Source organism: Pholcus phalangioides, unplaced genomic scaffold (genome assembly GCF_987345545.1).
Source record: "Pholcus phalangioides strain wild (caught in Gottingen) unplaced genomic scaffold, Ppha-v1.0 ptg000032l_1, whole genome shotgun sequence".
Taxonomy (NCBI): Eukaryota; Metazoa; Arthropoda; class Arachnida; order Araneae; family Pholcidae; genus Pholcus; species Pholcus phalangioides.
In genome coordinates this window covers 6,860,326-6,876,771 of record NW_028301622.1, presented here as the reverse complement: position 1 = coordinate 6,876,771, position 16,446 = coordinate 6,860,326, and the positions used below count along the sequence as shown (strand labels likewise).

The 16,446-nt window shown below is 34.5% G+C and overlaps 1 protein-coding gene across 2 annotated transcripts in view; it reads right to left on the bottom strand.

Moving 5' to 3' along the window:
• The window catches only part of LOC149066849 (twitchin-like), a 303,184-nt gene that overhangs the window by 92,348 nt on the left and 194,390 nt on the right, over positions 1-16,446 (bottom strand). For both annotated transcript variants that reach the window (XM_089253214.1, XM_089253215.1), the window contains 8 exons: positions 15,628-15,909; positions 12,408-12,598; positions 11,150-11,264; positions 10,051-10,186; positions 7,650-7,816; positions 6,580-6,861; positions 4,668-4,964; positions 22-324 (listed from right to left, as the gene is read on the bottom strand). In XM_089253214.1, the coding sequence (XP_089109340.1) occupies positions 22-324; positions 4,668-4,964; positions 6,580-6,861; positions 7,650-7,816; positions 10,051-10,186; positions 11,150-11,264; positions 12,408-12,598; positions 15,628-15,909 (1,773 nt within the window). The remainder of the gene's footprint in view (positions 1-21; positions 325-4,667; positions 4,965-6,579; positions 6,862-7,649; positions 7,817-10,050; positions 10,187-11,149; positions 11,265-12,407; positions 12,599-15,627; positions 15,910-16,446) is intronic.

The following is a 16,446-nucleotide window of genomic DNA, read 5'->3' as shown; positions in this document are numbered from 1 at the left end:
ATATATTTAAAAAAAACTTACAGAATTTTGGTTTCACTAAAAATGGTGAACATGGTTCACTTGGTTCACTAGGACCTGCTTTATTAAGAGCAACTACTCTGAATTCGTATTCTTCACCATCCTTCAGATTTGGTACGGTAGCTTTTGGTGTATTCCCTTCAACTCTTGCAGCTTCTTCCCACACTGGGCTGTTTTTAGGTTTCTTCTCCACTACATAGCCGGTTATGGGAGCACCTCCATCTCGCCTTGGTGGATTCCAGGCCAGGTCAACATGGTCATTATCCCAATCAACAACATCTGGAGCAGATGGTTTATCGGGTTGATCTGTAGTAAATAGAGAAATATTTTGGTTGATGATTAGGAATTCAAAACAAAAAAAAATCATTCCGAGTTTCAAAAGAAAATCTTTCATTTCTTATAATTAAATTGTGAATATAAGGATACTATCTGAAAGTTTATAATAATGCCATGAAATTACAAAGTTGTATACACTGAAAAAAATAACTTTGTTAACCAAAACTCTGCTGCTTGTTTCTGCATTGAGTTACAAATATGAATCTTACAGGTATTTGCACATACAAAATTAAATAAACTGTTCGAAAAGTGTTTCTAAGAAATCCAAGAATCTTGTTCATACAATAAAAAAACACTTACTAAGACTGAAGAGATAGTGTGAGAGAGAAAAAAAATAACAGGAAGGAAAAACAGCCATGTATTCTGTCACCAGGGCTAAACAAATCCCAGGCACCAGTCCACCATAGCAACTAAAAGATTGGGATTGGAGCCTAATGTTCAGCACTGTCTGTCACTATAAGCAAGCGCATCAGAATAGATATGTTTCATATCACAATTCTGCTGTTTTTTTCATTCCTGCTGCTTTGCTGTTCATCACATCATGTTTTCAAGCATAACAGAAACAACTTATGTCCCATAAACGAAATGTGGCCCTTCAAACTATCTAATGCAGCATATGAAGCTGAAACTAATATCATCAGACCCCAGGAATGTAATTAAAGATAAAAATATTGATATTCCAACTGATGAAAAATCTACATATCTGTGTTTTCAATTGGTCTGGCTTCTAAGGAAAGGAAGGAGGGGGGGGGGTGTTATTATTCCCTACAACATGGTGATTCCATTCAGGGCCATCTTAAAATTGGAGGATTGAGATCTGTGTCCAACCTTGACTAACTGGAATTTAAAACTCATTCCTCAGCTTTCTCGCAGAAGTAAGCAGAAAGTTGCTGAATGTAGAATCATCTTTCACCACATTTGGAAAATGGGGCAGTAAGTGTAGAATCACTTTTCTTTCACCTAGTTTCAGTTGTGAAAAAACATAAAATAAAAGAAAAGATATAATACAAATACAAGGCCACAACAGGCAAAACACCCAACGAGCAGTGCCGTCTTAATGCATGGGCCCACCTGGGCATGGCCCAGGGCCTAAAGAGAATAGGGGTCTCAGGAAAATGAGAAATAATTGAATTTTTCGAGAATTTGCCAGGTAGGGTCTCAACCCAATAGGGTAAAGGGCTTATATCCCTCAAGGGACAGAGCCCGGGTGTTGTCTGGACTTCAGGTAGGGTCTCAGAAAAATCACTTGGCCTGGGGGCCCATGATGCTCTTAAGTCAGCCCTGCCAACGAGGTGGCTGAGAAAAAGATGCCCATAACAAATATGGATGTCATATATTTTTTTCTAAAATACAGCAACCCAATTAAAAACGCTATTGCAAAAACTCAAAACAATATATATATAAATGATAAAATATTATACAATGACCATAAAAAATATTTATGGTTGTCTTATTCTAAGTATGGAGAGCTTCTTGATTTACCCCAACATGTTTACCTTATTTCTTTTCAAATGTGCCAATTGTGTTAGAATTTACTACCCCAGGGGTAAGCTATTCCATTTATTCACAACCCTATTGGAGAAAAATTCCTTGTGACTCCCCAACCTAGAATTGTCCCTTGCCAATCGATACTGGTGTCCCCTTGTCAAAGCAGTCGGTAAGGGTGTGTATAAAGAATAATCTCTCTCTTTTTTTCTTGGGGTTGCAATATTGTGCCAGCGTTGCGCCTATCAGAAAGCAGGGTTGGTAAAAAAAATTGTTTTTTGAAAAAAAAACAAAAAACCAGTGTTTTTGGTTTGAACCAGTTTTTTTGGTTTAAATAGCATTAACATTAAAACAATAAAATTTCTGAAAAATCATTTAAACTTCTAATATAATTAATTAAAATAAAATGTCTATTAATGCAATTAACACTATTCCCATATTAATTAATCTAGAAATATTTCTTACATTTTAATGAAAACCAACTTTTGCAATTTATTTTTGTGGTGAACTCAATAAATTACTGTGTGTTTGAAAATTGTTAATTTTACTATTAACCATATAACATAAAGGGGGGTGTTTTCTCCAGTTACTTTCATTATACTTAATTAGGAAGCTATTTTACAAAAACTGTGATAAAAATTAGTTGAGTATAATGTATTTAATGAAGCATAAATAATACAGATTAATTAGCAATGATTTACAAAGTACAGGGTGATTATATATAACTAAAGTTCCGATTTAAAATACTGTAGAAGAAGAGCCATTGTCAGAATGACTTGAAAATTTACATTAATATTCCTGAAGCAATGGAATTTTATATGGCAAAGGGGGAAAATACTTAAAAATGGAAAATTAACGACACTGTACTCATTGAACTCAAATTTGCTTGCAGAATAAGAACGATGGCCATTCAGGGCAAAATGATAACTTAGCATTGCACAATTTCATAATTCATGGAAACATCACAAAAATGAAGTAATTGAACGAATAACTACAACTTACTCAAGCAATGTTAAATATATTATCCATCGTAATCTGGCAGTGAGGTGAAAGCACAAAAATGTTTGTTCAACAACAGATCAGACTATGATGTGGATGTGCTTGCACATCACCAATGTTTTGCAATCCAACCTCTGTTCTTGAGATTTTGAGGTATCTCCCTGCAGCTAGATGTTGCAAGGGTTAAGGGTAGGTGAACTGACGACTGGCCAGGTGTCTTGCCATCCTGTTATTGTCAAAATGGTTCTTCAGCAACTACTTTGCTGGTATTGCGATGTGCGGCTTGATAAAAGTTGTGCTATCCACACACTGATGCTGTCGAAATGATGTGGTTGCACAAAATAGATTATACTTCTGGCCAAGTACAGCATCATCTACTTGTACATTTTGCACTGCTTGCACTTTTTTCTTTTTCCGAAGAAATTTCCAGAGCACCCATGCAAATTTTCAAGTCATTCTGACCAGTACCTCTTATTGTACAGTTCTGGAATCAAAACTTTAATTATAATCATTCTGTATATAGCTGATTATTTTTCATTAAGCTGTTGCTACTGAACCTCGATTAACTGGGCTTAATGGTGAAAGTATAAAAAAAATCTATTGAATCTTAAGACTGGGTGATATAGGGTATGAGATGTGCTACTTCTTATGGGAAAGAAAATGAAAATGTCTGTGAGGTAATGTAACTACTAGTACACTAGTCTTTGTGTCCCTGAGGGGCAGCTGCTGTCTTTGTTGGATTATAAGACCACCTATCTCTAGCATAATGATGTCACTACCGTCGCTGCTTCTTTGTGTAGGGAAAAAACAAAAACAACCCTGTGAGATAATACACCACTACATCAAGATGTGTAATTCAATCCTTATTCATGAATTTGCTAATGATAGGTAATCAGAATGTAGCCAACAGTTAGAAAATGCGGCAAGAATGAGAAATTTTGGCTTCTATATATAACTTTAAGCAACCAAGACACTTAATATAGAAAAAATTATATTCAGGCCACTTTTATGAGATTTTTTTTTATTTTTAAAAACACTTATATCATCTTACACCATTTAAAGATGTACCATCAGAATATAAAATGCGGTAAGAATGAACGATTTTTAGGCTAATAATGAACCAATATATTTTTCAAGGGAAAAAAAATTGTATTTAGGCCACTTTTATGTGATTTTTTGAAAAAAATCAGACTGGTTTTTTTAAAAAACCACTTCGTTAAAACCAACATGGTTTAAACTAAACAACCCTGCAGAAAGGGTGAAAAACTTTTACCATTGTAGCTGAAAATCGTCCAAATAATAAGTGTTAGTCAGTTCTGAAGCTTCTGACCTAAATTTTTTTTTTGGGGGGAGGACCTCTTTTCAAATTTTAAAAACTACCTTTTTGTGATAAAACACTGAATGGAGTTGTCCTCATCAAAATTAAATGTAAAAATTGTTGCAGAAAGAAACAAAATTTAATAAAATATTCAGAACAAAAAATAAATTATTAGGAGCTCCTGTTTGAGACTTGGTAGCCATAGGGGCCCATCCATTAGGCCAACACTAATTCTTATCATTATTTGAAATTTTCAGCGTGGGAAGAAAGAAATCCAACTGGAAATTTTTTAACCACTCAAATTTAATTGTAGCCCATGAACAGTTACAAAAATTCCTCAAGTGACCAGTGAATGGTTACAAAGCCATCAAAAGGTTTAGAGATGGTTGAACTATCCAGAGCCATATTCTGATACCATGAGTTTTACCAATGGAAATCAAACATTGACTATAAGTTAGACTGCATGAAATAAGATGACAAAAAGCAAAGCTCACGACAGAATATAACTTACCAAATGGATTTTTAGCGATGACTGGCTCTTTTCCAAAAAGCCAAGGAGATTCGCCTTCTTTATTGACAGCTTTGACTCTGAAATTATACTCGTGGCCTTCGATTAGTTTATCAGCTCGGATCACTGGGCTGAGGCTCTCACCAACTGGCAACCATCTTCCACTTTCTGCATCTTTCTTTTCAACTAAATAATGAGATATCTCTGATCCACCATCATCTTTTGGTGGCCTCCATGCCACTTGACAACCTTCTTTTGTGATATTGGAAATTTTCATGGACTCCGGTGCACCTGGTGGACCTATAAAGAATATATAATCCATAAAATATTTTTTCTTTGAACATATTTTTTTACAAAGATTATTAAGTACAGAATCATACTCAGATACTTGTAACTGCGAACGTTAACAAATTATCTGGCTACAATTATGTATTATTTATCGTTTTTGAGGTTGGATTGGACATGGAAAAAAAATATTTTACTATGCAGGGCTGTACGAGACCTTAGATATGGAACTCAAGTAATTATACTACTACGTTCAAAAAGTTCAGAGGCTTATTTTACTATGGAAATGATGAATACTAATAGAACGCATTTATTTTGAGTTTCCTTCGAAGTAACCACCCTTTGAAATTATGCATTTTTGCAGCTGTTTATACAAAGATGTGAATGCGGATTGAAAGGTTCATTTGGCCATATCCTTCAAAATCCTCCATTACATCTATGCAAAACACCCATGCAATTAGTCACCCTCCACCTTCTGGAAGAACGAAAACAATTTGAGAAGTCAAAATTAAATTCAAGATTGTTTTGAGCAAAAAATAGGTAAAAACAAAATGTTGTTCTAGCAGTTTCAAAATCTCTTTAAAAATATTATAGAGAGTTTTATCTCAGTAGAAGACATCGTTGTATGCAGAGAGGACTTCAACATTAGACTATAGGAAATTCCAAACAAGATTTGAAAAAATATTATTGTAGAGGGATTTATTGCTATATCAAATATCATTGTAGCGAGGTTTCACTGTATTATTATCTTTGTAGCTCGCACTTACTACCTATCACTAATTGAATGAATTGAACTGAATATTGATAGAACCTTTTTATTTTGTGCTTCCTTCAAAGTAATTACACTGTGCAATTATAAATTTTTCCTACTGTTCCTACAAAGATGTAAATGTGGATTGGAAGCCACATTTGGCCACATCCTAAAATGCTTTCGTCGCTGCTCATTGCACTTCTTCGGAACCTGAGAATCATTGCCCCTTATGAAAATTCTTTATCCATTGAAAAGGAAAAAGTCACATGGGGCAAAAAATCAGGGTAATAAGCTGATTGTAGAAGCATTGGAATGTGATGTTTTGATAGAGGTAATCTGACACCAGGAGGGACCTGTGAGCCAGCGCATTGTTGTGATGGAGCATCCTTGACTTGGCCTTCCAAAGATCTGATCACTTGCATTCCACCGAATCATGTAGACATTTAAGGACTCACAGGTCCCTTCTGGTGTAAGATTACCTGTCAAAACATCACATTTAGATACTTTCACAACCAACTTATTCCCTCTGATCTCGTCCCATGTGACTTTTTCCTTTTTTTCCTCAAGTAAAGAATTTGCTTAAGGGACAACGATTCTAAAGTTCCGAAAAAGTACAGTAAGCAACAACGAAAGAACTGGAGATGTGGCAAAAGGAGGCTTAGAAACCGTGTTTACATCTTTGCATGAACAGTGGCAAAAATGCATAATTGTACAGGGTAGTTACTTCGAAGGAAACACCAAATAAACACTTCTATCTGTACTCATTCTTCCATAATAAAATAGGTTTTGGAACTTTCTGAACATAGTAGTACTTCATTATTACAAGTAAACGAACAAAAAGTCTCACCTTCAATATAAATAAACACAAGATATACTCACTCAACACTGTTACAGTAACTGTTGCTGAATCATTTCCATGCATATTCCTTGCTGTAAGTGTCAGCTGTCCACTATCACCCCTTTCTGCATTTCTCACAGATATTTTTGTATTATAGTCCTCACTGATGACAGTCCACCTTGTAAGGGTTTCACATGTCTTAGTTCCAATGGTCCATTTCTTAACTGGAGGAGGTTCACCACTAACAGGAACATCAAGTTCAAATGATTTCCCAACTTTTATACGAATGTTAAACATGGCATTTTTATCAATTTTTGGAGGCACTGGAAAAGAAATGTATCAATTATAGAAAGTAATTATTAATAATTAAAAAAAAGTAATGTTGCACATCTAAAATGTCAAATTTAATAATTATATCAGAAATTTCAATTTTAAAATGTCAATGATATTATAACCCATTGTCTCACACTAATTTACCACGAATCCATTTGCATCACCGGTGCTTAACCTTTTGTGTTCCACAGACTCTTTATAGGAATAAGAGGAAGGCCAAGGGCCTCCCCCCCCAACAACATAAAGGCCACAGACCTTTCCCCCGACAATAAGATAAAAGCCTGAGACCCCCCCCCCCCATTCTGACAGTAGCATAAAGGCAAAAGACCTCCCCCTGCCAACAAGATGAAGTCTACAGATTCCAACTCAAAATAATATTCATCACATACTAACATAAGAACAATAAAAATCTCAGTTGTTTTCTCATTCACCCCCCTTGTAGACCCGATGAAACAACTGCAAGGATACCCCCCCCCCCCAAGTTGTCTGTGAATCCCTGGTTAAGCAGCGCTTTCTTTAGGCAGGTATAATTTGAAAAAAAAATGAATTAACAATTGTAATTTTATTCATAATTTAAAAACACATCTGTATTATCGTATCAACACAACACATTCTCTTGTATAGGCCTTGGACTCTACAATATTGCATAAATAAATAACAATTGTAATTTATTTTCATACTGCTATTTGCAATTACAAAATTTTATGACAAATTTTTTTGACAAATTTCAGTGAATAGTATTTCATGCAAAAAAAGTTTATCACAAAATGTAGCTTACTTTTTTTAGGTTTTGCAATATGAGGATCAGTAGCTTCACTTGGTTCACTAGTTCCAGCCTTGTTTACAGCTCTAATTCTAAACTCATACTGGTTTCCTTCAACTAAATCAGGGATTGTTGTCCTTGTTTCATCCCCTTCAACATCTTGAATAGGAGTCCAGTCAGGGCTGAAAATAGTTGTTTTTTTAGCAAACAACATGTGAATGTCATAGAAGAGAAGAGTATAATTAGAGTAACTCATTTGAGTACTTAGCCGATAATAAGTTTTAAAATTTTTTCTCAGAACCATAATTAGGTATTCCTCACACAAATAGAACTGAATACTGTGCAGTGATACCTCTGCTCCTGAATTTTTTGTCTAATGGGGATTTTTCATTAGAAGAATCACAAGTGGATCAAAAATGAACATCTTTTTATTTTACACTATGTATGCTATGCAGTCAAGTGTATGAGCCACAGTGAAAAAAAAAAAGTGGCAGTTGGTGTGTGATTTGATATAGAACAGCTAGTCAGCTCATTTCTCTCTTGTACAGTCAATATTCAGGCTACAATGTCTAAACTGTTGTTTGATATTAAAAAGTCTTAGAACACTTACAATTACTGAAAAAATTCAAGTCGATTTTTTTAATGCATTCTCTTAGCTTAACCATTCATTTCACATGAAATGGGAAAAAGTTCAAAAATTATTTTCAAATCAACTTGGAAGATAAAGAGAGGTGTGTCTACAAAGCGATTCCAGGGTGGAAATAAATCAATCCGGCTTGAGTGACAGTTACTCATTATTTTCAACAGACATGAAAATTTAGCTCACAAAGCAGCTATTTTTTAGTGCATGCATTCATATGAAATGAAATGTTTGTTAGCCTGTATTCATTAGCAGAGACAGAAAACATATGAAAAACCTCAGTTAGCCCAAAAATTCATAAGCTGAGATGCTCATTAGCCAAGGTACCACTGTACATCATCACCTGTGTTGTATGCATAGTGTAAAATAAAAATATTTTTATTATTTCATCTTCATTTAAATTCTTGATATGATTGTGGAGTTGTTCATCTCAGTCTTCCGTCAGTTTTTGCCTTTTTGATAGCTTTTTGTCAGTTTTTGCCTTTTTGATAGCACTGAGTGTTCTATGAAGGTAACTTTGAAATTTTAAGCAGTTCCTGGAATGAATTCAATGATTTCCTGCAGAAACCTATAGAAAATCTTTTTTTCGGCTTATGAAGATTTCTGCTAACGAATCTGATTCTGAAATGAATTATCTTCGTCACCCAAGATAACACTGTATTGCAACATGCCTTCATATTTTAGGTTGTACCTGGAATGAATGAAACTTTTTTCCCATAGAAGCCAATGAGAAATTGTGTTTGGGCTAACACGTGATTCAAGAACAAATTGTATTCATTAGCCAAGATAAGGCTGTACTGTTATGTGTAAATAATACTGACATTCGGAGGAAAATCTATTGAACAAACTTTACATAGGTATGATATCATGTACTTTCTCACAAGCACCACTTACATTAATGACCAGTATTAAAAAAATATTTTTAAAAAAGTGCAGTAGAGTTTGTCGATAATTAACTTCTAAGTAGAGTCAAATCTCATTTTAACGAATACCATTATAGCAAAAATCTTGTTTTAATGAATACCTTTATAGCAAAAATCTTGTTTTAATGAACATTTTTTTAATCCTCCAAATACGTTTACATAGGAACAATGCTAAGTAACCTGGAATTCCTTTATAACCAAATTTCGTTTTAACAAAGTGATTCCTCCAGTCTCTTGGAGTTCGTTATAATGAGATTCGACTGTAATAACAAAATTTTTGCAGGAATGCTCAAATTTTGGTTAATTTATCTTGCATTGAAAATGATATCTCTTTCATGAAACTTTTAATGAAACAAAGTGAATTTGCTATTCAAAGACCTCATATATTGTTATCTTGGTTTTTTGTGGTAATCAAAAGGAAGAATTGAGCAGTTACAAAATAAGAGTGAAATTCTGAAGTCAGTCAAAGAAATGTAAATTCATGAAAACTCTTTTTTATAACACCATAAAATATGTAAAAAATATTTCAATTAAGGTAGAAATTAATAACTGATCATAACTTACACCTAATGCAATCAGCTTTGCATCGGCTAATAAACTGTTTGTATATTTGGCTATATTTGTGTAAAGGTTTAAAATTTTATACAAATATAGCTGAATTCAGACAAATTATTATTTGGCTTATTATTAAAGTTTATTTGCTATATCTCTGTTTGTAATTTTTTTCCCAGAAAAGAGCAAAATTTAATTGAGAGAGAGAAAGAAAGAATGGCCATTTTCAATATTCCTTAGAATAATTGAAAATCTCTAATTGAAAATTCAACTCAATATAATGAATAATTTTACAACTTACTTGAACTTATCTTTTTTCTCAACGATGTAGCCTGTTATTGGAGCACCACCATCATTTGTAGGCTTTTTCCACTTAAGTGTGACAAAATCTTTATCATAATCAGCAATTTCTGGCTGACCAGGTGCTGATGGGGGATCTGAAACACAAATCAAATAATGCAATGATACTTATAATAAAACTAAAATATAGGGATGTGAAATATAGTGATACCTTGACCTACAAATGTATGAGCAAAAGTTGTTCTTATAAAATTATTATTTTTATAAAACATCATGTATATATAAAGTATATATATATATATATAAGTGCATCAATTTGTGGCACACAATCTCTCATATCCAGCCAGCAGACTGAATATTGTACAATTATGCCTTCTTGCCCATTTGGCCACCATTCATACAATAAAAAAACACATTAGTGCTCTCTCATCAACGCTTCAAAAATAAACTATGTGAAAAAGCAAAAACTAGTACATAAGTGTATGTAGTTACATGTCCTTTTCAGCATGGATTACGAATCCAATATTTAACATTATTGAATTACAAACAAAAAGGAAAACTCCATTGGTTATTGAAAAATTACAAATCTATATCCATAGTGAAACGAACACCTGAAACTATTAAAGGCTTCTCAAAATTAACTTTCATTTATGTAATTTATAAAACTTAATAAAAACTCTGAAAGCAACAGTTCTTCACTTTTGAAATTAATTTAAGCAATAGTAAAATTTATTATCTTATGTTGGACAAATGATTTGGCATTAGCTTATATAGCAAAGTTTGCTTTAAGACTAGTTTGGCCATGTAATAATGTTTACGGAATGGTGTGGGAAAATGTTTTGCAACTGTTTAAACAAGTTCAGAACTGTTCAGCAACATTGCTTACAGTGTGGGCTAGACTTAAGGAGGGAAGTTCATTATCAATGCAAACATTTGTCTTGACTTACGCCATTAGACTTGAAACAAATTACGGTCAAAAAATTAGTCAGGGTAACATTGTATAAGATAAAGGAATTAGTAATGTGAAAAACTGGACAATTTTTACAATTTTTAAATCAACAAGTCAGAAAGGATGAATATATTGTGAACATAACACACACCGTAAGGATTTTTTGCCACTATCTGTTTAGTTGCCTCTAGAGGTTCTGAGCTTCCCTGCCTATTTACTGCTTTGACTCTGAACTTGTATGGTTTTCCAGGCTGAAGTCCTTTTACCTAGAAAAGAAGTACAGTAAATAAACTTTACAGAACTGTCAATTAACACATTGATATTTGTTTGCCCTGAAAATTTCATGTGAGCTGTTCTGCAATCATGTAGGTATGGACTTACTTTGCAAGAACTTGTGTTTGAATAACATTTTTGAATTCTAAAAAAAAAACCACAGCAATCTCTCACTTATATGTTTCTCTCAGTTATAAGATGATTTTCTACACTCATGGTCAAAGATACAGGTAAATAATGCTATTCACTTAAACGCCTCTCTCACTTATGCATCTTTTTTTCCTTGTTCTCTTGCACCACCAACACATAAGTGAGAGATCACTGTCATTAAATGAATTCTCATTGACAGTTTTTGTTTGATCGATTGTAGCTGGAAGGGTGTTTGCGGAATAGGCAGTTATAGATTTTGGTCACATTTTGATTTTTTTTCAATTTGATCTCTTTTGTACTTCACCCCTCTTTCAGTACTTGAAGTTCACCATTAAATCTAAATATGCTGATGGAAAGAAATTTTTTTATAGGCTTTATATTCTGCTCTTTCCAAACATATGCTTAGTTTGCATGTATGTCTTTCAGGAACTTCACAAATTTAAGTTTCTTCAGGTCTGACACATTTTCTTTCTATCCACCATAAATCAAAAACGGTTAGCGATAGGACTGAGTTGCTACGATGTTTTATGTTCCACTTCGGCTTGTCTATCACCCACTTTTGTTTGGAAACTAGTCCAAATTCACCCTGTATAGCAGAACAGTATGAATAATATTATAAAACAGAAATGAATATGGAGGAAAAAGCATTGTAACTATGAATCAGGGAATGAAAGCATGATTTGCCCTATTGTTGTAACTTAAAAATGATATAGTACAGTGTAAGGAGGTTTCTTTAACTGCAATAAAATAACAGGAAGGGGAAATGCCGGTGCCACAATATACTTAATTTGGTGGTATATTGAGGTACAGTATGACAATACTTCATGAGAATTTTAGTGAAACAGACACTGTTTCATACCTAAATAATATTTGTGCAAAAAATCATTACATAATTACATTTTTAATGCCAGCATATTACAGGAAATAAACTGTAAATAACTAAGAATACAAAAACAATTCAAATGATTGGGAAACTGAAAGGCTACCTTGAAATTTGTGTCAGGACCAAGTGTTTCTCCAGCAGGACTCCACTGCCCAGTTGTGGGATCCATTTTTTCCACTTCATAATGATCAATTGGAATTCCTCCATCATCAGAAGGTGGAAACCATTTCAATGAACATCCTTCTGCATGAACATCATCAATCTTGAGTGGTCCATTCGGAGCGGATGGATGATCTAATAAATATAAATTGATAAAATGAAATTAATTAGTCAACTTAACGTTTGCAATTTACAAATAAAAAATGATTAAATTATTTAGCAATCTGATCATAGTTTCTACAAAAAAAAATTAGCAGACAATACAAGATTGAAAGTTGCAGTCCCCTATAATATTGAAATAAAATTACAGCATGATTATAATTATAGTGACCCTACTCAGACCTACATAGAGTCTGTTATAGTTGACATATTTCATTAAAACTTGGTATTAAGACGTCACCACCGAATGAGGCAAATACACGAAAAATGCAAAAACTCCTAAAAGGAGTTTTGTATTTTGTATTTTTTGTGTATTTGCCTTATTTGTTGGTGACTTCTTAATATTCTTAGGCAAAGTTTATCTACTCTTCTATAAAACTTAGTATATATGTTACATGGGCCATGGGGGGGAAACAAAACTTCAATAAAAAAAGTAGTTCAAGTTTCAACCACCAGCTGGAAATGAAAAATTAAGAACAAGTAGCACAAATTGGAAACATAAAATTTCTCATTTAACCACATCATTCGTTCAATGTGTATTTCAATTACATCAATCACATACTCAAAGCACATTATAGCATGTTCAACAGCTGCACAAAATGTACCATGAGGAATTGCAGCTACATGGTGTGTTATGTTTGTTGGTTCAGGCTGAATGTGTATGTTTCCTTTATTGACAAAATTTTTCAGGAATCTCCACAACCAGAAGTCACAGTTGCTTCATACAGAGCCGCAACTAGATGCTTGTTCACCTGGGGCAAGTGCGCATTTTGGCGCCACTTGTAATGTTGAAGGAGAGGTTTGAGAATAAAATTTGCGCCCCCTCTGGTCCAACGCCCAGGGCACGAGACCCGCCTGCTCCCTCCTAATTGCAGCTGTGGGTTCATATGAGATGTTGCATCATCTGGCATGAAACTGTGGTCTCTAAACATTCTCATTCGTGTAAGACTGGAATGACTTGCTGCTGCAGAAGTTGGCAGTAATGGCCATTAGTGAATGAATACCTTTTAGGGCCTTGAAGAAATTATTCCTCAATATTCATATTTGAGCAGTGATTGACACAAATAGAAACACAAATGCCATAACAGATAAATTGCCCAAAGAGGTGGTTGAGGAAAGTTGTCCATAAAAAATATGGATGTCAAATAACACTAAAATAGAGCAACCCAATATCATGATTACATCATGAGAAAAATAACCTAATAATTAATAATATACAGGGTGTTCTGTTCTGGACCGACAAACTCAGAGGATTGTTAGTAGACATCAAGAGGAACAAAAATTGCAATGGAACATGGTATCACAAACAATGGTGAGAGGGTGAAAATCACGAAAAACGCATGCAGGTTTTGACGTCACACTGGAACGACAAAAAGTACAATAATAACTACAAAAAAATTTATTTTATTAATTATTATACGAGTTGTTGGAAGTAGCGATCGCTGACGTCATTGCACAGTCTACAACATCATAAAAATTATTCCCGGACTTGCTCAAAGATGACAGGTATGCTTATGATGTCTGCTGCAGCGATGACAATCCACGCTATGAGATCCTCTAGTGTGTCCACAGGTATAGCATAAACATGTGATTTAACCCCATAGAAAAAGTCACACGGATTGAGATCTGGCAGACGTGGGGGCCAACAATGGGTCCCGCGCATCCAATCTACCTCTTTGCGTTTGTGCCATCTACACATGCTTACTACCGCAATAGTGCTAATTTACGTCATTCGCAGCGCATGCGTTTCGCAATGCTGCTTACGTAAGATATGGAGAGCGAACCCACGAATGCATTCAGCAATCAACTGACATCCATCTTTCCACAGGCGGAGATAGATTTGTAAGTCTGGGGGGGGGGGCATGGTCATTATTGCTGGGGGGCACGATGATGATGATGTCAACTCATATGTGCATTAGATCAGTCGACTCCACCTTTGACGCTGGGTTCCCCCCCCCCCCCGTATCTCCGCCCATGCACTTTTCGTCTCCTCTAGACTCAGAGCTTACGTGCTTTTTTTGTAATTTTAACCCTCTCAACGTGGTTTGCGCTACCATGTTCCATTGCAATTTTTATTCCTTTTGATGCCTACTAACAACCCTCTGAGTTTGTCGGTCCATTAACAGAACACCCTGTATAATACACTGCCCATAAAAAATATGGTTGTCTCATCTAAGTATGGATAGCTTCTCGATTTATCCCACTATGTTTATTGTACTTCTTTTTAAACGTGCAATTACGTTTGAATTCACAACCCGTGGGGGTAAGCTATTCTATTCATTAACAACCCTATTCTCCCTGAGACACCCTAACCTTATTAAACGATGCTGGTGTTGCCATGTTGAAGCAGTTGATTGACAGTGTAGTAATTACTCATGACCCATCCTATCCATCCTCTTCAAAATTTTAAACATTTCGATCACATCCCTCTGACACTTGCATTCTTCCAATGTTAGCATATTCAAGAAATCAAGTCTTTCTTCATAGCTCAAGCCTCTTGTATGTCAACAACAGAACACAAAGCACTTCTGTGCACCCCCTCAACCAAGTCTATGTTCCTCTGTGGGTACGGTCTCTAAAACCTTACATCATAGCCTACTTCAGTGCAGGATGGACTGATCATCGGAAAAGCACAGGAATCACTTTAAGAGAACGTGAAGAGACCTTTTTAAGCATGAAGTCAAGCATTCTGTGATTTTTTTTACCACTGCTGAATGAAATGAAATGTGCATGGAACAAATGCTGTGAATAAGTTTTATGTTTCCAACTTGTGTTTCTTGTTATTTTTTGCGCCACTTCTTAACCTGATGGTTGAAATTTGAATTATTATTTTTCTATTGCAGTTTTTTCCATGGTTCATATATCAAATATACCAAGTTTCGTAAGAATGTCTCAACCAGAATGACCTCTACATAGGTCTACTAGGCTCACTTTAGTTGTAGCAACCTGTATAATAAAAATAATTTCTGTTAGTTTACTTATTCAAATACTGTAAATATACTCACCTAAAACAACAACTTCCACATCAGCCTCATCTTTGCCATGATCATTGACTGCAGTTATTGTATACTTGCCAGAGTCAGAGCGCTTAGAATGTTTGGCATTGAGCTTAGTATTGTACGGTTCATTTACGATCTTCATGTGATCAGTGGAAAGTATATTCTTGCCATTCAAAGCCCAAGATACTGTTGGTGCTGGTTCACCAGTGACATTCACATCGAAATTGATAGACTGTCCAGCTTTCACTCTCAACTTCATCAGTGTTGTACGATCGATTTTAGGAGGCACTATGCAATGGGAGAGATTCAAAAACGCTTATTCTGAGTAGTTCACAAAATAGTTTCACTAAGCAGATTCAATAAAATTTACAAATGGCTATGTGAAAAACCCATAAGAATAAAATTTTTAATGTTGCTCATGATAAAACTACAGCCATTTTTGTGGTGATATAAGTTCAATAATTTTGAGCATCCATACACATGCAACATTACTATTGTCTCAATCATTTCTTTATGTGGTCTTATCATCTCGCATTGATTGAAACTAATTTTCTTAAAACTTGCTCTGTATTTGAAAATTTAACAATCTCTCTTAGGGGAAACAGTGACATACAATGGAACATGAAAAATTCAAAACAAATTTTTTGATAATTAAAATTTCTATGAACTCCCTTAGAGGTTTGTATCTAATTTAATGTTACAATTTCTTGTTTAATTTGGTTTTTTTCCAAATTTTTTGGATAATTCAAAGTTGAAGGGGGAGAAATTTCAATTTTAGTATGAGAGAATGTAGACAGTTTGGAAAAATGCTAGAAGCAGTCAGAC